Below are 22,771 nucleotides of genomic sequence, written 5' to 3'. Positions count from 1 at the left end.
CTGAGCTGAGATCCCTCTTTGCCAGTACCAGCTCCAAGATCAAACCGGATTTGTTCTAACATTCGCTTGCTATAGATTTTTAAATATCTCCTTCCTTCATTTTTAAAAATGTAATTACTCTGCGCTCCTACTTCATCCAACGGTGCTGCATTTACTTTTTATTTCATCTTTAAAGAATTCTAAGAGACAACTTCCTAATAAAAGGCAGTTGGGATCTCAAGAATAGCTAATCAGCATTTCTACCTGGATACAAGGCTCATGTGGTTCAGGTAACCATTGAGAGCGGAAGGATTTTGAAGATATCCATGAAAATTTACAGACGTAGGGGGCTGGATTCTTCATTTGAGAGGTCATGTTCTGCCATCGGAGTAGAATTGCTCTTGGACTGCGCTGGTGCTAGGAGTGGTGCCCAGGAGTGATTCACTCTCCCTTACCTTGCAAATGTCGGCATGGCAGGGAGCTCACGGGACTCCATTCAGAATTCTGCTATTGGGCTGCCATTTTCTCCCCCACAATGCAAATCTTGCAACTCCTGCTGGCAAGTAAGGGCAACCTCCCCCCAGCATACATGGGAATTTCTGGGTACCCTCCCTCCCACAGCACGTATGTATGAGCGTGACTCGACCACTCCCCAGCGACCCCCATCTGAGACCACCAGAATGTTTATAAACAGAGGAGGCAAGTGCTTTCACTTCCTCTTTTTCTCAGTAGAAAGCACTTAACTGCTTTTGCTGTGGTGACGACCTGTCAATCTTAGCTAGGTTTTGTCTCTTAAATTTAGAATACCCAATTAAGGGGAAATTTAGCCTGGCCAATCCACCTAACCTGCACATCTTTGGGTTGTGGAGGTGAACCCCACGCAGACAGGGGGAGAATGTGCAAACTCAACATGGACAGTGACCCAGAGCCGGGAATGAACCCGGGACCTCAGCGCCATAGGCAGCAGTACTAACCAATAGCTAGGTGTTTATAAACATTGTGGTTAGACTCACAGCAGGGTACTTGAAATACATTCAAGCGTGAAGAGAAATGAAAATAAACACTCCAAACATCGGACTGTCTGAAAGCTATTATCCTGTCAATTACGGCATACTAAAAGCTGTTTCTCTTTCAAAGTGAAAAGAAGCCTTGCAGATCAAGTGATCTGGGGGATTTAAAGTTGTGATGTATTTTGGCTTTCTCTGAAGTAACAACTGCTGCGTTCTACAGATTTGTTTAAGGTAGCAGGTGTAAGAGATAGGTAAGTGATAAAGCAATGAGTTTTCACTGTTTATGCCTGCAATGCTCCTTACCTTCCAGGCTGGGGTGACTGATAGGGGGGTTCTCTGATATGGAGGGGGTCTCTGATGGGAGTGTCTTTGATATGAAGGGTCTCTGAATTGGAAAGGTCTCTGGTGGGGATCTCTGATGGGATGAGGTCAGGTGGGGGTATGATGGGAGGTCTCTGATTTGAGGGTCTGATGAGGGTTTCTGAATGGGGGTGTCTGATGAGGTGTGTGGGGGGGGGGGGCAGGATTTGCATTGTGTGGGAAAGGGTCCCCTTCGATGAACTTTGGGAGCATCAATGTTACATACTCACTCCCTTAGCCCACTGCGAAGACCCCCACGTCAAGGCTACACTGGAAAGTACTTTCACCAATTCACGTCCATATGAATCCCAGCCAAGAGGACCGGAGCAGCATGAAAGCGTGGAGAATAATCTGCCCATTAATCGGATGAAAATGGGTTGAAATGACCCAGTTGCATCCTCTCACCAATATGCACATTGGGAATTCTGCTATGAAAGCGGGTGCCAAATAGTCCATCCCAGGCAGTGTGCTTGCGTCTGGGGGAGAAAGAAGAACTACAAGCCGAGAGTCTCTATTGCTCACTGTGCAGATGGGAGTTCCTGTTGGGATTGAAAAGACCACTTTTGTGAGGATTTGAAACAAGACTGGAAGATTCTACTAGTTTGCACCAGAGGGAGAATTTCTAAGAAAGTCCTCAGCATGATAGACAGTTCTAGCGTTAAAGGTTACCAGGCTGGAAAAGGAAAGTAATCGAAATGATCTCTCAGGAGCTAAGAATCACTTTGGATTGGTCCAGGAAAACCAAACTATTACTTAAAGGACATTATTAAGTGTACCTATAAGAAAGAAAAGTCTTGTTCTGTCATCTGATATATAAGGTGCCTACAAAGATAGGATTTAATTAATAGTACTTTTAGTCAATTCGTTACAGTAAAAGTCTGAAGACATAAAATTTTGTCATGTCATCCTTTCAGCTATACACTGAGAGTTTGAAGTCCTTTTTAAAAGTTACTAGTCTGCACAGGCATTGTAACAGTTATCAACACTAGCTAATTTCTTTGCACATTAAAGCAGAACGAGAAATACACATTATTTCGTCCAGAAAGAGTTTGAATAGTATGCATGCCCCCTAGTCCAATAAGAACAAACAAATAGCTAACTGTAAAAACAAATGATTAAAATGATTCATTTTATAAAAAAAACACTATTACTACATCTGGCCTTAGTTAACATTTTATACAGTGATCTATTTGTGTTCACTGAGAGATAGCATCCAAGATAGCAATAAATTGTTATGGAACACAGGAGTATTTTTATTAAAATGTTTTGGTCTCCTGAAAAACATGTACCACTGCAGTCACAAGCAATCCTAAGCTAAAATCAGGGAACTGACTGTAGACAAACATAAATATTTGCCCAGAAATCCCTGGTAACGAGGCTGGGCATTTATTAAATTTTGACTCGGAGGGAGGAGCCTGGAATATGGACTGTAACTCAGTTTCCTCACATGCGTCAGGACCGTTATATTTCATTTGATGGGGTTGGGGGAGAGCAATGGCATTTGGGTGAAGGTAGAATCCTAGACAGAGCTTACATTATGTCTCTTTACATTCTAGTGGCGGGAGAGGTGTTGGGAGGGCTGTGGTGGGCAAGGCAAGATGTGTTTCTCGGCTTGATCAGGGAATTATTTTCCATGTACAACTGAAGAGCATCAGCCAAGCACATGCTAGCTGTGAGCAGGCTTGTGTCCCCCGAGGTCTGCTAAAGGCCTGAACCTTAATAAATAATGTAATCCATTCCAGAACGGACAATTCACCTTCTTTGGTGGCAGAGTGGGTTCAGTAGAAGGTGAACACTGGGAGAAAAATAATCTTCAACCCCACTGGGCTTCAGGGAAATTTCAGGCAGAGCAGCAAAGCAGAACCCTGCATTACACAGGTGGATTGGGTGGGATCATGCCAAGCAAGCACCTCTTGTATGTCTTTGCAGGTGCCAGGGATCTATTCATTGTATATAAATAAATTCATCCCAAAGTTGTGGGAAGAAGCCAGCTTGGGAGAGTTTAACATAATAACATTTAACTTAGCAGAGTGAGTCCTCAGAAATTTGGGGGCCTCCTGTTTTCACAATATTACTGCTGCTTGGTTTGATCTACTTGCCCCAGGCGACTGACAAAAAATGATATCATGTATTTTTCACAAATGGTAAACTGATCATGTAAATGATGTTACTTCTCATGATACAAACATTTGCTTTCCCCCATAAAATGAATTGTTCACTCCTTGTTTTTATTATTTGTTCTCTTTGGGCAGGTGGAAGAGAATTTTGAAATCAAGCAGTTCAATCATGATCATAATCATTATTATTGTCACAAGTAGGCTTACATTAACACCGCAATGAAGTTACTGTGAAGATTCCCTAGTCGCCACATTCTGGCAGCTGTTCGGGTACACGGAGGGAGAATTCAGAATGTCCAATTCGCCTAACAGCACGTCTTTCGGGACTTGTGGGAGGAAACCAGAGCACCCGGAGGAAACCCACGCAGACACGGGGAGAACGTGTAGGCTCAGCACAGACAGTGACTCAAGCGGGAATCGAACCCAAGACCCTGGCACTATGAAGCAACAGTGCTAACCACTGTGCTACCGTACTACCCCTGGCGCCACTGCAGCATCTGGATGGTAAACAATGAACTTGTAAAGCAACACAGTAACTGGAACTAAATGAAAGAAACTGAATGGTCAGAAAATATTTTTTTTAATGCAATAGAATAATTGAAACCAAATCCTGCAGGAGGGAGAAAAGATTTAAATGTGAATAAACATTCCTATATATGAATCAACATTGTTCCTCAATTTTTTTTAAAATTAGGGTACCCAATTCTTTTTTATTCCAATTAAGGGGCAATTTAGTGTGGCCAATCCACCTACTCTGCACATCTTTGGGCTGTGGGGGTGAGACCCATGCAGTCACGGGGAGAATGTAAAAGCTCCACACGGACAGTGACCCTGGGCTGGGATCGAACCAGGGTCCTCAGTGCCATGAGGCAGCAGTGCTAACCACTGCGCCACCATGCTGTCCCTTATTGTTCCTCAAAATAATCCTAGAATCAACCTCTTTGTAGGAAGAAACTGGGGAAATTAAAATGTTCCAGTCAATTCTTTTAATCCTTATAATTACATTCATTTAGTGTAATGTTAGTAAAATTATATTTTAGAATTAAGTTATTTACAATGTGCCTCCTTTCAAATTTGTTCTATTCTCCGCCCTAAATTAATATTAAAATGGCATGCATGTGGCAAATCTGTGCTAAAATCTCCCTTTTATCACTAATTGGTCAGATCAATTATTCTTCAATTAAATATTTTAGATTAAAGGAACTCATTTATTGATGATCTGTTACATGTATTGACTATCAAGATTATTACCACTGTTGTATGCAGATCGATAACACGTGTAAGTGATTCAAGTTTTAAAATAATTAGCGTATGCAAAGTGTATTAAAGACGAAAAGGTTACCTGATATTTTGATGTTATCAACATCGCCATTGTTTAGTTCCGCGAGCTGATTCTCCAGGATCTGAGCTGTACAGATAATAATGTCATTTTCACGTACCACTTGAGGGAAGGATATCTTCAGTTGCGTATCACCACTTATTTTGCTGACACTATACTTATCTTTCAGATAAGGATAGAACTCCTTACGGAAATGCTGGTCAACTAAAGGCACCTGGTATATATATGAATGAAAAAGAATCAATCTTTTGTAATTTTGCTGACCTACTTGAATTAGAATAAGAATCTAGGCCGCTATTCTCCCCCCCCCCCCCCCCCCCCCACGCCGGGTGGGAGAATCGCCAGGGCGCCACGCGAATCACGCCACACCGCCCCGACCCCCGCACGCGATTCTCCCACCCCCCGGAAACCAGCGGCGCGCGATTTGCACAGGGCCGCTCGGAGAACCGGCGAGCGGCGATTCTCCGGCCCGGATAGGCCGAGCGGCCGCTACGACATGATAGGTTCCCGCCGGTGCCGTCCACCCCTGGTCGCTGCCGGCGGGAACTCTGCGGTAACGCTGGGGGGGGGCCTATGGGGGGCTCCTTCACTGGGGTGGCCTCCGATGGGGTCTGGCCCGCGATTTGGGCCCACCGATCGGCGGGCCGGCCTCTCCCCCCCCCCCGGGCCTATCTCCTTCCGAGTGCGGCCCCAGAACACCGGCTCCATGTTGGTGAGGGGCCGGCGTGCGTAAGACGTTCCCCGCGCATGCGCCGGATTGGGCTGCCCCAGCTGCGCATGCACGGGTTGGCGCAGCGCCCATTTGGTGCTGCGTAAGGACGCTGGAGCGGTGTGCTGGCCCCCTGTGGGGGTCAGAATATGTCGTGTCCGGGTCCTGTTTGCGCCATCGTGAAACGCGACGGCGTTCACGATGGCGCGAACTATTGACGCCTCAATATCGGAGAATCGCCCCCGTAATGTTGTTTGGCACTTTCCCCACAATGCAACAGTGGCTACAACAAAATTCTTAAATTGTCTGTAAATTGCTTAGAAGTATCCGGAGGTCGTGAAAGGTTCTATGTAAATGCTAGCCTTTATTTTCTATTTTTCTTTTAAGTAGATTTTAACTTCATCTTATTTCAGCAGATTTTCATGGCAGCAGTTTTGTCTTTAACTATGTTATTGTCATTTACTGATACAAAAAATCACAACACTGTGATTTCTATGAGTCTGCCATTCCATTCTAGAGTAACTTTTATCCATGATATCCATGATATCTATAAATCAGTAGGTTGTCAATGTCATTGATCATGATGAGCCATGGGAACCATTTGATTGCTGAGGCTTACCCTTTCTGATCACAGTCTAACAGAATCAGAAATTGAACCCTCCATGCCCTAATCTTGAGTTCCTTTTCTTTTTTCCCTCAGGCCCTACCTCTCTCTCTCACATTAGGCTAAATAATATGGGGGAGGTGGGTTAGACACAGGCAGCACGCACACCGTCACTCCTCCACCCTGAAAATAATATTGGGGCACACCTGACACATACCACCATGACACACAGCCATAAAACACTGCAGGGCTGATTAACAAAGGTCAGGTGGGACTTCCACTCTTCATTAGGGCACAGGCCCTGATTCAGGAGCTGTTGGCCAATCCAACTGGCCAGCATCTCCATGACCCCTGGCAGTATCAGGAATGAGCCAGTAGCTGCTGCCAGTACTGCTGGTGAAGAGAAGACCCCAAGGCCTTTGATTCCGGAGCAGGTATGTCTGGGTCTTGGGACGTGAGGATTTGAGTAAACTAGTGAGAGGGGAGGTTGTGGGCCAGGGGGTGGGTTTAAGGGAGGGAGCGGATCGGAAGGAAGGTGGTGGTTCAGCCTTGGGGGAATCATCCTGCGATTAGCAAAGGGGAGCTCCCAACCAGGAAACTCCCTCTCCTTCCCACACATTAAACATTGAAGTTTAAAAATCAGGCTTCCTACCCTGCTGCCAAAGTCAAACGTTTTATGGCATGGATAATGTATTATAAGGTCGATTGGCTTGATAACATGTCTAATTGCCATTTAATTCTTTATTTAACTTTGGCAGGTGGGCTGCTGATTTTGACACCTGCCTGTCCACTTCGCTGTATTATGGGGGTGAGCTCGAAGGTGGGCAAGAAGGTGGTGGGATGGGCGCTTACCCCATTTTATGTGCGCCCTCCCACTTGCCAGAGGAATGTAAAACTCAGCCAACTGTCTGTCTGTCTGTTTCTTTCTTTTCCCTTTCACACAGGGTCCTCTTGCTCTGATCAGTACTCCAATAGGATCTTCGAATTTCTATCCACCTAAAACTAATTCCCCCGGAAGTCTCTTCTCACCCTTCAACATCATCTTTCTTTGTTTAATCTCTCTACTCACCTCCCCCCCAAAAGGGTCTTTGTTTTCCTCTTGATAACAGTATCTATTTCTACCTCTCTTGTCAAATACCAGGCACACAGCGCTACTGAACAAGCTCAGTACATTAGGACTTTGCTTATCGGAGACAAACTCATTTTCGTGCACGTGTCACAGTCATATGAAGAAAGAAGAATCCATGCGTGCATAATTTGTTTATTTATCTTAAATCGTATGATCAAATGTCTGGTTAGGTCGGCACTTTAACAAGTAGATAGAGTGTGTACTTGGGACGTTAGAATGCTCACAGTCTTGTTAGTAAGTTAGGATGCTCATAGTCTTGTTAGCATGTATGTACATGGTTCTCCCCTGTCAAACAGACTGCAAGTCATTGCTTTGTCTTGTTCCTAATGCTTCCCAATCTACGGCTCTCAATTTCAAACCAGTACAGCCACAGAGAGGAGATGGTCTCATACCATTTCAGCCTTGCACAGTTGACAATCCCAAATGATAAAACAAGTTCATGCAATTGTCTATCCTCCTCGGACTTCAAAATTTAAAAGTTGGATCACAAAGTTTTTCTTTTCTCATTTGGTGCACCTAGTCAATATAACCCTCCACTGTCTAGCTAACTCCAAGGATGTTATGTAGAATATAACACAAGCAGCAATATAATTAAACTTGTCACCAAGGACAAGAGGTAGCAACAATTTACCTTGTTAACAAGCACTATAACCTTCCCCATTTTGCCTTGTGACTTCATTTTGTCCAGATGATATCTCGTAATGTAGACAGCCACCCTGGTCTTTCCACTTCCTGTGGGGAGGCAGATAATGAGGTTTTTACCCTCCAAAGCTGGAGCTGCAACTTCCTGCTGATAGTCTCGGAGCTGGATCTCAGGGACTGGTGATCGTCTGCCTTTCTGGTTGCTCTCTTCATCGGAATCTGGAATATAGCAAATTTCAAGATGATACAACTGGGAGTAAGATTGATAGCTGATGTATAAATATGTTTGATCTCTTATGTACCTACAGCAGATGACTGCTGACAATGATAAGTGTTCAGAAAAAGGCTGTTTGAAGTCAAATAAAATTGTCATCAGTTGGCAACCGAGCTGAAATTATTATCGTATCCCAGTGGATCAGTACAGCGGGTCAGAAAGGGCAGTAGTGGATGTGATTTTGGATTGCTTGACATCTTGGGCGAGATTCTCCGACCCCCCCACCGGGTCGGAGAATCGCCGGGGGCTGGCGTGAATCCCGCCCCCGCCGGTTGCCGAAGTCTCCGGCACCAGATATTCGGCGGGGGCAGGAATCGCGCCGCGCCAGTTGGCGGGCCCACCCGCGCGATTCTCTGGCCCGGATGGGCCGAAGTCCCGCCGCTAAAATGCCTGTCCCGCCAGCGTAGATTAAACCACCTACCTTACCAGCGGGACAAGGCGGCTCAGGGGTCCTGGGGGGGGCATGGGGCGATCTGGCCCCGGGGGGTGCCCCCACGGTGGCCTGGCCCGCGGTCGGGGCCCACCGATCCGCGGGCGGGCCTGTGCCGTGGGGGCACTCTTTTCCTTCCACCTTCGCCACGGTCGCCACCATGGCGGAGGCGGAAGAGACTCCCTCCACTGCGCATGCGCGGGAATGCCGTCAGCGGCCGCTAACGCTCCCACGCATGCGCCGCCCGGAGATGTCATTTCCGCGCCAGCTGGCGGGGCACCAAAGGCCTTTTCCGCCAGCTGGCGGGACGGAAATTCGTCCGGCGCCGACCTAGCCCCTTAAGGTTGGGGCTCGGCCCCCAAAGATGCGGAGCATTCCGCACCTTTGGGGCGGCGCGATGCCCGACTGATTTGCGCCGTTTTGGGCGCCAGTCGGCGGACATCGCGCCGTTTCCAGAGAATTTCGCCCCTTATCCAGAACCTCCTAAACCTCAAAAAGAATGCTTGTTTGTCTAGGTGTTCTGCACACTCAGCTTGTTGTACACTTTCCCAGCTTTAGATTGCTCTAAATCTGCTCTTAATTCAAAATTGTACAGCTGCTACTTCAACCATCAAATCACCTCAAGACTCCATCCTCTCAGCGCCATTGCAGGACAGCCTAATGGCAAGAATGCCCCTGACTTGGCGTATCTCCATTTAAGGAACGATTTGACATTTAAAAAAAAAAACAAATTTCATTTTCAAAGAAGTAGTTTGAATAAAATATGCTCAACTTGACCATCCTTCTCGTTTAAGTCCCTTAAGGACTTCCATTCTTAAAATTACATAGGTTTTTGTTCTCATTAACAGGCCTATATGTCCACTGTACAAATTAAGTGGCAGGAAAGTGCAAAGACTGCAATAAGTCTGAAGATTTTACTTTACAATTAACACTTTAGACGTTTGGGGAAACAATTCTCAGAAGCAGTTTGTGTAAATGGCTTTCAAAGATTGACTGTGAAGCGGCAGAGTGTTAGTGCAGCACTTAGATGCTGTAATTTACTGTGGCACAGGAGAGGAGTTCTAAGTTATATAGGGCGAGACCTTCCGGCCGTTCACAGTGGGATCTTCCGGTCTGCAGCGGACTTGCTGGCGGCGTGGGGCGGATTCAATGGGAAATCCCATTGACAGCGACGGGACCAAAAGATCCTGCCACCGGCCAATGGCAGGCCACTTCGCGCTGCCGAAAAAAATGCCGCGGGGTGACCAGAGAATCGTGCTCATATCCTTCACAATGAGCTTAAGTTGTGTCATTGCAGGGAGGTACTAATCAAAGGCAGAGTTTTCCTTAACTGGGAGGAACATTTAAAAAAAAGAGAAAAGTACACTTGGCCAGTTGCATATTTTTCAGTTTCAAACTTCAGGGAGGCATTGAAAGAAGCTTGAAAGCAGGATATCTGTTTACCCTATCAAGTGGGGATGGTGCATGAGACACAACAATTAAATAAAGGATAATGGAAAGAAATTGTCTGAAAAAGGAGAGCATTCTCATTCATAAATAGCTGCAAATTATGTAAATCTGCCCACTTCCTTTCAGCTTCTTCCACTTGTTGTCTGGTAATATGATTCAAGAAACAAAAACAGCCAGGAATTATGTTTCTGATTATATGTACCCAGTTAAAGGGAGGGGGTATAACATCACCATCTGACATCAGTGTTAAGCAAGGAAACATGTTTTTTTCCCAAGCCTCCAAATGTCTTTGGCCTGCACAGAAAACTAAGTTATTTACTCATGAGGTTCGAAACAAATTTTAAAGCATATCTTACTAAAAGAGCTCAGTATAAATCTGAGTCACACTGTTACAGTTTCACGCTTCTTCAATATTTTCTGACCTAAAATTGAAATAAAGGTAATGTTTTTTTCTCATTGATGTATTTTCCTAGACATAGCCTAAGAGAGCTCCGCTGCCAGAATTCTACAAATAATTACTTCAGTCATTAAGATGTGACAAAAGGACAGGCTGACTCTTACTTACAACTTTTCTCTTCGATCCATCACCCCATGTCTGTCAAATCTTCTGTTAAACTACACGATTTCCAATGATAAACAGAACTGGGACAGATAACTGGGTGTTTGGGAAATCTAACAGGGGACAGCAGGAAAATGGAATTGTGTACAACCTATGTGTTCAGTTGTCATTGCACATTAAGACCTTAGATCAGGAATCAATTATCCTTGCTGTATCGCCACAAGCAACATGTCAGAAAGGATTTAACTCTCTTCCCCATACACTTACAAATGTGTTTGCTTAATTATTCCCTGATCTCAAAGCTGACTGAAATGTGTGAATGGCCAGGATTTTCCAGCCCTGCCAACGTGGGATTTCTGGTGGTGGAGGCAGCCCGCCATTGACTGGCGGGTTTCCCTGCGGCACGAGCAGTCGGCCATGGAAAACGCCATTTGCGTCGGCAGGACCGGAAGATCCAACCCATAGCAGGCCTCATCTGCCGCCAAAAATCCCGTCGAGGGGGCTGAAAAACCCTGGACTATATGCTAGAATGCTTTAACTTGTGGTTAAATCTCAAACTAATTAAAATGTACGGGTATTCAAATTGGAGAAATGTTATATATGTATTAAATATACACACAGGAAGACATTCAGAAAGAACCTTTATTTACATGCATCTACAATGATATTAAGGCGTTAGACATAGACATAGAATTTACAGTGTAGAAGGAGGTCATTCGACCCATCGAGTCTGCACCAGCCCTTGGAAAGAGCACTCTACTTAAGACCACACCTCCAATTGGGCGGTAAAATTGCCAAGTCAGTCACACGGCGGGTAAGTGGTAGCACAGGACCATAACCCAGTAACCTCACCTAACCATTTTGGACATTAAGGGCAATTTAGAATTGCTAATCCACCTAACCTGTACATGTTTGGAGTGAACATGCCCTTATCAAACACTAGACTACTGAAATAATAGTCTTACATTCTATATTTCTCTAAATTCTAGAGCCACCATATTTAATAAAATAAAAGAAATAGCATCTGGAAATTCTGAAAAACCTGCAGGTATAAGAAATACCGCTAATACTGAAGCAGAAAATAAATTACCCACATAACAAGGTTATGTATAGACACCTTCCACAATTGATTGTTGTTCCCCAGTAATGGGCTAGAACCTGATATGGTCTCTCACTAGGATTTACAGTAGTCCTCAGTCTCCACATCATTGGAATTTAATAGTCAGTGAAAATTCAGTTGAATCTCCTTTTCAACACAATAACTAGGCTTCAGCCAAATTCCTGTCCCCATTGACCATTAAAATTAAATGCAAAATATTGCAAATACCTGAAAACTGAACATGCTGGAAATATTCAGCAGATCTTGAGAGGGAAATAAAGTTAACATGCTGAATTTTACAGGCTCCCCATGTGACGGGAACAGTGAAGTGGGGAGCTGGTGAGGAGCTGTGTCAGGATGACCTGCCATCGATGTCCTGTCACCCGGGATGTTTCCCAGCGACAAGGTGCGCCAATTGTCTAACATTCCAATTATCCTTAATTCAGTGGCTAGCACTCGGTAGGTGACCAATTGGGCGGTAAAATTGCCAAGTCTGTCACATGGCGGGTAAGTGGTAGCACAGGACCTACTCTTTGGCTTGACATCAGGGGCAAAATTCTCCCCCAACGGCGCGATGTCCGCCGACTGGCGCCAAAAACGGCGCCAATCAGACGGGCATCGCGCCGGCCCAAAGGTGCGGAATGCTCCGCATCTTTGGGGGCCGAGCCCCAACATTGAGGGGCTAGGCCGGCGCCGGAGGGATTTCCGCCCCACCAGCTGGCGCGGAAACGCGGCGCACGCGCGGAAGCGTCAGCGGCCGCCGACAGTTTCCCGCGCATGCGCAGTGGGGAGAGTCTCTTCCGCCTCCGCCATGGTGGAGGCCGTGGCAGAGGCGGAAGGGAAATAGTGCCCCCACGGCACAGGCCCGCCCGCGGATCGGTGGGCCCCGATCGCGGGCCAGGCCACCGTGGGGGCACCCCCCGGGTCAGATCGCCCCTCGCCCCTCCCAGGACCACGGAGCCCGCCCACGCCGCCTGGTCCCGCTAGTAAATACCAGCTTTGATTTACACCGGCGGGACAGGCAATTTCTGGGCGGGACTTCGGCCCATTCGGGCCAGAGAATTGAGCGGGGGGGTCCCGCCAACCGGCGCGGCCCGATTCCCGCCCCCGTCCAATCTCCGGTACCGGAGACTTCGGCGGGGGCGGGGGCGGGATTCATGGCGGCCAACGGCCATTCTCCGACCCGGCGGGGGGTCGGAGAATGACGCCCCTGGGTCCTAAAGCCCACAGCAAAATTCAACCTAAAATTTCAGGTCAATGATGGTTCACCAGAACATCAGCTGAAAGGTCATAGACATGAAACTTTATCTCTCTCCACAGATGTTGCCAGAACTACAATTTCAAAAATTTTGGGCGGGATTCTCCGGTCCCCTGCTGGGCCGGAGAATCGCCGGGAGGTGGCGTGAATCCAGATCTGCCGCCAGCTTCTTCGGCGCCGGTCTTTCGGCGGGGGCGGGAATTGGGAGCGCCCCCACCCGGCGATTCTCCTGCCCGCGATGGGCCGAGTGGCCGCCCATTTTCGGCGGATCCCGCCGCCGTGAAATACACCAGGTCCGTACTGGCGGGACCTGGCCCTGTGGGTGGCCTGCTGAGTCCTCGGGGGGGGGGGGGGGGGGCGCGGAGGAATCTGGCCCTGGGTGGGTGCCACGGTGGCCTGGCCCACGATCGGGGTCCACCGATCCGCGGGCGGGCCTATGCCATGGGGTGACTCTTTCCCTCCGAGCCGGCCGGTGCAACGGTCCGCAATGGCCGGCGCGGAGAACAACCCCCCTGCACATGCGCTGGGATGACGCCAGCGACCGCGCATGCGCCAACTTGCGCCGGCCGGCGGAGACCCTTCGGCGCCGGTTGGTGCGGCGCCAAGCCCTTCAGCGCCAACCCCGCTGCCGCCGGCCTAGCCCCTGAAGGTGCGGAGGATTCCGCACCTTCCGGGCGGCCCGACGCTGGAGTGGTTCACACCACTCCTCGCCGCCGGTACGGCCCGCCCCGTCGGTTAGGGGAGAATCCAGCCCTTTATGTTTTTATGTTCCTAAAGTCCCCATTTACAAATCCACTTCTAACATCTTTTGGGGCAGAGTGGATTACAGTGTTTGTACATTTCTGGCAAGCAGATGCATCAGTTTTATGATTTTATGGAAATACAATTGTGTTTTATGTGTTTGAGCAGAATATTTGATCCTTTAAACATTTCTGGCAAGCAGAGGCATCAGTTTTATGATTTTATGGAAATACAATTGTGTTTTATGTGTTTGAGCAGAAAATTTGATCCTTTAAACTTTGATTCCATTTACTCTGGTTTGGTGTTAATGGAGAACATAAATGGATCTAAGACACTGAGGCAGTGCAGTCTGTTTAAATTCTTCCAAGCAGTGTTTACTTTTTTAGCTGGAGTCATTCTGATATGCGCTCTTCTTTTGCCAGTTCTAGGTCTTTAGGTCGATTGTACATGTGGAATTCAGGACAGCCATTGAGGACCTCACAACAAGACCTCATAGAATTATACTGTATATTTAATTCTTGCTTGTATAAGACTGTAATGGAGAAACAAACTAATGGGATAATGTTTGGATTTCTAAAATGTCTGATCCTACAAATAAACTCACTTCCATTGAGTCCCATTTGATTTAAGATTTTTGGTGAACTAAAAGTCATGAGGCCAGGCTTAACATAATCTGAACTAATACTAAAGGAAGATCTGACCAGCAAATAGAACACAATGTGATGAGCCTTGAACATGTGCTAATTATAATGGTTTCAATGTACACTGTCGCTTGTGCTATCTTCATTATTTTACTGAGCAGCTGTAAATTGCTAAATTCTCACTGGCTAGTACTTTATGATTGACTTTACTGTTAAACTTTGACCACTTCAGCGTCATTTAACTTCAATGCCATGGCCTATGTTTAGGATGCATTAAAACTAAATTATACGCCTACCTTACCTATTCTCATGCAAACCTGTAAACAACCTCTCATAATAGCTGCAACGAAAATTAATTGCAAAAACACTCAGCTTTATCACTTTTTATATTGTGAACATAGTTTCACTGCAGTGGCAAGTTCATTCAATGAACGTAATCAGGAAAAATAACGTTAACCTAGGAGGATCAAGGAGGTAATGTTAGTGGGCATTCAGACAGAAGCTGGGGCTGTGGCAAATTGTGTGTTGAGAAAAGAGTTTGCTCAGCAGAGTTTTTATATAACAAGTAGTTACATAAAAATTCTGAACTGCAAGTGTTATTCGAGGTAAGCTGTTGTTGTTGGGGTTGAAGATGGATCAGGGTTTTTATATGGTACAATTACACTGACCTTTGACACTGCAACGGGAGTCAGGTGGTTAGATCTTTTCCAAGGTATTGATGATTCTACAGTGGGAAAAGTTCTCTACTGAAGTCCAACACCAGGAGTTATAAATCCATAAGAATTAAAAGTGGGAAAATATCCTCTGTGACCACATGAATAAATGAAAAGTAATTTGGATAATGAACAACTAAAAACACTTTCAGTATAAGCAAGTAAAGAAAATCTACTGTGGGGGTGAGAGCAAATATGGTTAGAAATCTTTAAAATGTGAAACCCGACCCCAACAAGCCCATGTCTGATTTTAATGGAGAATGGGTGGCCACCTACTCTAAGGGACTGTGTCAAAGAACAAAGAACAATACAGCACAGGAACAGGTCCTCCGGCCCTGCAAGCATACTCCAACCATGGTACCTGTCTAACCTAAAACTGTATGCACTTACGGAGTCCGTATCCTTCCATTCCCACCCTATTATATATTTGTCTAGATGCCCTTTAAATGCAGCTATCGTACCTGCTCCACCACCTCCCCAGGCAGCGCATTCCATATATTTATCATCCTCTGTGTAAAAAACGTGCCTCGCACATCTGTTCTAAACTTTTCCCCATGCGCTTTAAACCTATATCCCCTAGTACTTAACTCTCCTACCCTAGGAAAGAGCATCTGACTATCCACTCTGTCCATGCCACTCATAATCTTGTAGACCTCTATCAGGTCGCCTCTCAACCTCCATTGTTCCAGTAAGAACAGACCAAGTTTATCTAACCTCTCCTCATACCAATGCCCTCCATACCAGGCAACATCCTAGTAAACCACTTCTGTACCCTCTCCAAAGCACCCACATCCTCTGGTAATGTGGTGATCAGAATTGTACACAATATTGCAAATGAGGCCCAACTAAGGTCCTGTACAGCTGCAACATGACTTGCCAATTTTTATATTCAATGCCCCGACCGTTGAAGGACAGCATGCCGTATGCCTTCTTTACCAGTCAGTCGCTAATATATCTTAGAGAGGCTGTGTGTCTTCAATTTATTTTCAGTTGAAGTTTTACCGCATGCTGGCAGGTATCCTGGGCCTTGGCGAAACCTTAAGGGGATCAGGAAAGGCCTGATCCAACAGGAAAGTGCCACAACAGCATTTGTTGTGGGATCAGGAGGAGTAAGGGGTGCTCCCCCACCCCACCAGTCCATCAAGCTTATCTCAATGTTGTCAGACCCGTTCATCGGCTGACTCACCGCCTGTTAATCTGGCAAGCGAAAGCCGGGTAAAAATGACAACAGGTCCTGCCATAACATTTGGAAAATCTGTACGTCCAGGCTGCAGATCTTCTCCCTTCTCAGTTATTATTGGTGTGATCTCTCTTAATATGTAAATATGTGTAAATTAAGCATACCACAACTTTTTTTCCACATTACTGGGTGCCCTCTTTATTTATTAGGGTGAACCTAAGGAAGTATTATGTTCAATAAACCTCTTAAATGAGCAGAGATTAACCCTATCTTTTTCTTTACAGTGCATGTGTTTGTAGTTTTCTGGTGCTTCATGAAAAAAATAACTATTTCTCATAGATTTTGGGGGTCTTCTTTCATAACGTTAAGTAATATTCATTAGGGATAAGATCACTTGATGTGAAATTCATGAGAAAACTGATAGTAATTGAAGCATCCACAGAACAGAAATAAGAATTGCCAGGGAAAAGTGAGTTATCAGAGCCAGACACCCTGCACCTATCATTATGTCACCAACTGTATCTGCAAGCCCTGGCATTACAATTTAGCAATGACTGTGGGGAAGTGACTCTGAAAGCTCCAGGTCACCAGTGCCATATGCTGCATGTATAGCTGCAGCCAACATACACCATAGCAACAACATGGTTAGTGGCAAATTCACCTTCTCCCTCAACCTTCGTATCTCCGTCTCCTTCCTCAAGCGAGCAAAGGAATTAGTCGCAGTCTCAGCCATTATTTTCATACTCACACATTAAAAAGTGACGTTTTGCTCAGCATTTCACTTCCTTTCCCACTGAATAACAACAGCAGCAGGACAAGGCTGCCCAATGTCACCACAAAACGACATTTCCTCAAAAGTATAAGGACCATTAAAAGGGCAGCCAACTAGCCTTCTGTGGAAGAGTCGTACAGACTCGAAACATTACCTCTGTTTCTTTCTCCACAGATGCTGCCAGACCTGCTGAGTTTTTCCATCATTTTCTGTTTTTATTAGCACCATTTAAAAATCAGATTTCCACTCCTGCTCTGCCACAGTCACTTCACAGGCCAAATCTGTGCAGTGAGTCGTTGACAAGCTGATTCGCTGTATCATTGGCCAGAGTTCTCCGGCCGTTTCGATCCACTTTTTCCTTCGGCAGCACAGTCCTGCCTGCGGGTTTCCCGGTGACATGGGGTGGCTTCAAATGGAAACCCGACTGACAAATGCTGGTAGTATAGAATCCCACCGCCAGAAAATGGCCCACCACTGAGAAACACACGGCTGGGGACCAGTGAATCCAACCCCTTATAATGCCTTTTGTGGCTTCCTTTTTGTTCCATGCCATCCCATCGTGGAATCCGGAAAGTAGCCTTCATATATTGTGAATTAAAGAAGTTAGTACACGATGGCAGACATATGCCAATCCTGCGATGGATCCTAGTCAGTAAGTGGTGCTGCAATGTATTTTCACTGGACTGCAATTCCAGAAGCCCAGGCCAACACTCTGGGGAAATGGGTTCAAATCCCACCATGGCAGCGGGTGGAATTTAAAATTAATTAATAAAATCTGGAATTGAAAGCTAATATCAGCAATGGTGACCATGAAACTATTATTGAATATCACAAAAATCCACCTGGTTCACTAATCTGCCATCCTTACCTGGTGTGACTCCACATTCTGAACTGCCCTCTTAATGGCCTATCAAACCACTCAGTTCAAGGGCAATTATGGATGGGCAACAAATGCTGGCCTTGCTAATGGCACCCATGTTCCATGAAAAAACAGATTTTAAAAAATGTATTGTGCATGTTTAAAAACGTGAAGGTACCAAGGCGATCAGTTGTAGGTTTCAAATCTACAATCAATGTCAATTGAAACTTGAAAATTTCTCATGCAAATACTAAAATCACAACATTCTGCTGAAACATTTTTGAATTATACACCAAGAAAAGTAAAGCTAAAAGGAATATTCTTCACCATGGGGCATTAAGACAGGTAAAACGTACAATACCGACAAATGAAACCTAGACACTTTACAATGTTAGTCTTAAGTGTACACATACCGGCAGTGAAACATTTGTACAAAAAGGGTTAATGTACAAGACTTGCAAGGTGATGCACCAGTGGCTGCAGCATGGTTGGGTTGTTGACTTTCACTGGGGGAAACTGCAGATGGCCTTGCAGGGTAGCCTCACACGATTCTGCAAAGTCTGACTTCGGACTCTACCGCCACCACAAGTACAGTATTAGTCTGGACTGGCTCGTTAACAGGCAACAACCAGGACATTGCCAGAGTGCCATGGCGGAGGGCAAATGCCTTCTTCCTGAGAGCACAGTTTGCACCGTGGAGCCACTTTGCCCTCACCCAGGCTGGTGCCACAGCAATCTGAGTAAGCTGCTGGACGATAGATGACAAGATTCATGTGAGACCCTGCAAATCTCTTTGAACACCGACATCTACAGTCATGAAGGCAGCAACCTGCATATGTGTGGCAACAAGCTGAGCTTCTGTGAGTTCAATCTGAGATTCCACCACAGCAGTCAGATGTTGCGTTGCTTTTCCATGTGTTGTAATTGAAGCTGAGACATAGGCCATCCAACGCTGAATCATGGCTGGAACTGTATGTGTTCTCATGGAGTTAGCCACCTATTCCACCTTGGAAAGAATGGACTCCAAGTTGCGCACAAAGTCCTGTGCAAGATTTGTGCCAGACTCCTCCAAGCCCCTTGGCAGTGACTGCAGATTTTCTAGTCGGCCTGCCATTGCACCATGCTTAATTGTGCACAGCCATCAGCATTTTCCAGCACACTTCTCCATCATAGACCTCATCCGAGTCCTCTGCATCAGAAGCTGTGTGTAACCTTCCCATTCAGTTAGCTAGCTCTGCCTGCCCCTTTCCCCCAGCCCAGGTTGCAAACTATTCATGCTTGCTGTTGGCAGTGTATGTATACTACGGAGTGTAGATGTGGGGCTTGCAGTATTACTAAGTGTGTGAAATTGAGGTGAAGCAATGAGTGTGAGGTATGAATTATAATTGATCGAGATTGTTGGTAGGTGAGTGAAGTGGAGTGTAGCGAATTGAACATTACCTGAAGCCAGTGATTCAGTTGTGAGGATAAGGCATTTGAAGATTAATTCACTGATCTTGACGATTTGGTGTAAAGTCACTAAATGTCTTCCTGCAGTGCATCCATGTCCTTGGGTTATACTATTCTCATTGACCACTTTAGTATCGACTTTTACTCCTGTCTCAACATATGTCGTAAGGATATCCTGGCCCCCTTTGGATCGAGAACTTCTCTCCTCCTGACCACCTCCTACACCAAGAACTCCAGTGCTGTGCCAGAGGATGCTGGAGCATGCTCTATTCTACATCGTACCATAATTCACTGCTCTGGTGGCTTGCTGCCTTCCCCAGCTACCTCCAGCACTAGCTCCAGCCAGAATGCACCTCCTCTTCAAGAGCTGGCTTTAAGTAGAGCATGCTACTGTTAAAAAGTGTGAATGTGGGACCCCTGTGCATGTCATAATCATTACAATGAGCAGGTAGCACAAAGTTTGAATGTTGATTGCATCAAATGCTGTGAGTTAATCGCACATTGCAATACCGTGCCCATTTTTGGTTCTTATCAAATTTTGCCCCCAGCATCGGTGACAATACAAATGGTTGTTTATTAAACTCCTTTGCACTGATTAAATATAACTCTATATTTTCCACTTCCTTTCCTTTATGTCTGACAATGTTACAAATATAAAATTGTTTTCTGATGCATCAAAGTCATTGTGGTTATCCAAATGTGCTCGGTCTTAGAAATTTCCAGTCAATGAGCAAATGAATGAAGTCTGTGTTGACAGAAAACAATGAGAGACTCAATGAAGTATGTGGGACAGAAACATATTGAAACATTTAGGCGGTTAGCATGGGTAGTTAATAGAAGCACTTTTTGTTCCAGATGAGTGTGCAGTGCAATAACACTCCAAATTTAAATCAGAAATCATAGGTGCGATTTAATGGCTGCGTTGTACCTAAGTGAGAGCACGACGAGGCTGTTAGATCACAGGAGAGGCCAAAATCGAGAACCACGCCGGGCGCCGATTAGTTTGCAATCTAACCGGATCGCTCCCATTGGTAAAATCAGGAATCTGCTGGAGCATGGCGAGAAACCAAAACTTAAGGCCAATCTCCATACAATTAACGAGAGGGAACCGCTATTTAATGGCTTCCTAGATCTAACCCCGCCCCCCCCAGAAAGTGGTCACGCGGGCGTTGATTAGTACACCTTTTTCAAAACATGAAGCTGGCGGAATGGCAGCTCTGGGGATCCGAGGACATGAGTAGTCATCTTCTCTCCAGGCAATAAGCCCGGGGGCACTGGGTTGCTGCCCGGGGGCGGGGGGCAGCCTAGGTCAGGGTGGGCACTTCCCACAACAAAACATTCATGAGATTTTTAGGGATAAGTGGGTTCTACTACAGGTTTGTCCCAAACTTTAGCATTGTAGCTGCCCTGCTGTCACCTGGCACAGAAAAAAGAATGGCCCACGAAATGCCAGACAGCTTTCGAGTAGCTGAAAGCCATTTTAATAAATGAAGCAGTAATAGGACCTTCACCAAGCATTTAAACTAACCATCGATACTTGCAGCTTCGAGGTAAGGAGCTGTTTTGTGAGGGCCACGAAGAATCCAGCACGAGTTTTAAGGATACAAAGTAATAACATTTATTTACAATAACATATATATATATATATATATATAACAGCAGCAGCAACTTCCCTTGCTGCACACTCCTTCCTGCTGGTTCCTAAACTGGACAGCTTTATTTATACTTGGAGTTTACTAATGGTTTCTCCGACCCCCTCATTGGGGAAGCTCATACTCCCACAGGATTGTGGGATTGTCATTAGTCTCCAGCCAATGGTAAGCAGGCAGGTTATAACATCCCTCCCCCCCCAAAGTCCAAGGAATCCACCGAAGACCCTGGCGAAGGAGGGCGTCGGACTCGTTTTGCCACAGGCCGGACACCATTTGCACGCGGCGCTAGATCAGGCGGCGTGTAACGAGACGGAGACCGGCGCTTCCGTGATGAACGGCGCAACGGTTGTACATCCACGGCCCGTGGACCCGAGGATTCCCGCTCTGATGCATCCTGTGTCTCCATCTCGGAGTCAGAGTCTGCTGCCTCCGTCATGTCAGCGTCTCTATCTCCATTCGGTTCTGTAACGACCTGCGCAGGCTTCGCGTGAGGCACCAGTGGAAGATTGTGAGGACGACCTTCCCTTGTCTCTGGTCTCTACGGCTGTAGAAATGAGCTCTGGGGGCGGGGAATCTTTTGAGGGGATACTCTTCTGGACCGAACGTGGTCTACATGTTTGCGCTGGAGACGACCCTGGGCTTGCACCTGGTAAGATATAGGGCCCGTTTGGCGAAAGATTACTCCAGGAACCCACTGGGCACCACCAGCAAAATTCCGAACGAACACTGGGTCACCGGGCGCAAACTGCCGAATCGGCCGATGCCGAGAAAATCCCTGTCCCTGCCGTTCTTGTGTGCGGCGTATTTTTGCCCCAATGTCCGGGAAAACCATACTAAGGCGGGTGCGAAGTCTCCGGCCCATTAGGAGTTCTGCGGGAGCTACCCCAGTCGCCGCATGGTGGGTGGTCCTATACGTAAACAAAAAGCGAGCCAGTCTCGTGTCCATTGATCCGGAAGACTGCTTCTTTAGGTCTCTTTTGAATGTCAGCACTGCGCGCTCTGCCAACCCATTTGAAGCCGGGTGGTAAGGGGCAGTGCGGATATGGCGGATGCCGTTCATCTTCATGAACCTCGCAAACTCCTCACTCGTGAATGGAGTGCCGTTATCCGTGACCAGCACCTCGGGGAGGTCATGCGTACTAAAAGTCAAACGCATCTTTTCAATTGTTGCGCAGGACGTTGTCCCCTGCATCTTATGCATCTCTAGCCATTTAGACTGGCGTCAATTAATAGAAGGAACATGGATTCTTGAAAAGGGCCTGCGAAGTCTGCATGCATGCGTGCCCAAGGCCGCCCTGGCCATTCCCAGTGATGTAGGGGCGCGGCCAGTGGAAGCTTCTGATGCTCCTGGCAAATGGAGCAGTTTTGGGCCACCTTCTCAATGTCGGTGTCGAGGCCTGGCCACCAGACATAACTCCGGGCCAACATTTTCATTTTGGTCACACCTGGGTGCCCATTGTGCAAGTCTGTTAGTATCAGCTCCTGGCCTTTTTCCGGGACAATCACACGCGTCCCCCACAAGAGGATGCCGTCTTCCACACTGAATTCTGACAGCTTGGAGGAAAATGCCCGCAACTCGCCTGGGAGCTGTCTATGCTGCCCACCATACAGGACTATGTGCCGAACCTTTGACAGGACTGGCTCCGTCTGGGTCCACTCAAGGATCTGTGATGCCGTGACAGGCAAGGTGTCCATAAAATTTAGGGTTGCAACCACCTCACCGGTCGTGGGGGTCGACATGGGGCCTGTCGATAAAGGCAATCGGCTCAGTGTGTCGGCATTTGCTATCTGCGTTCCTGGTTTGTG

The 22,771-nt window shown here is 46.5% G+C and overlaps 1 protein-coding gene across 1 annotated transcript in view; it reads right to left on the bottom strand.

Annotated features, from left to right (window-relative positions):
• ifih1 (interferon induced with helicase C domain 1) overlaps positions 1 to 22,771 on the bottom strand; it is a 209,436-nt gene that overhangs the window by 70,363 nt on the left and 116,302 nt on the right. Inside the window, exons 4-5 of the mRNA XM_072474262.1 lie at positions 7,879 to 8,108; positions 4,809 to 5,019 (exon numbers count right to left, since the gene is read on the bottom strand). Coding sequence (XP_072330363.1) covers positions 4,809 to 5,019; positions 7,879 to 8,108 — 441 coding nt within the window. The remainder of the gene's footprint in view (positions 1 to 4,808; positions 5,020 to 7,878; positions 8,109 to 22,771) is intronic.

The sequence above is a fragment of the Scyliorhinus torazame genome, chromosome 2, assembly GCF_047496885.1.
Source record: "Scyliorhinus torazame isolate Kashiwa2021f chromosome 2, sScyTor2.1, whole genome shotgun sequence".
NCBI lineage: Eukaryota > Metazoa > Chordata > Chondrichthyes > Carcharhiniformes > Scyliorhinidae > Scyliorhinus > Scyliorhinus torazame.
Note: the sequence above shows the minus strand (reverse complement) of the source record. Positions and strands in the feature narration are given on the sequence as shown.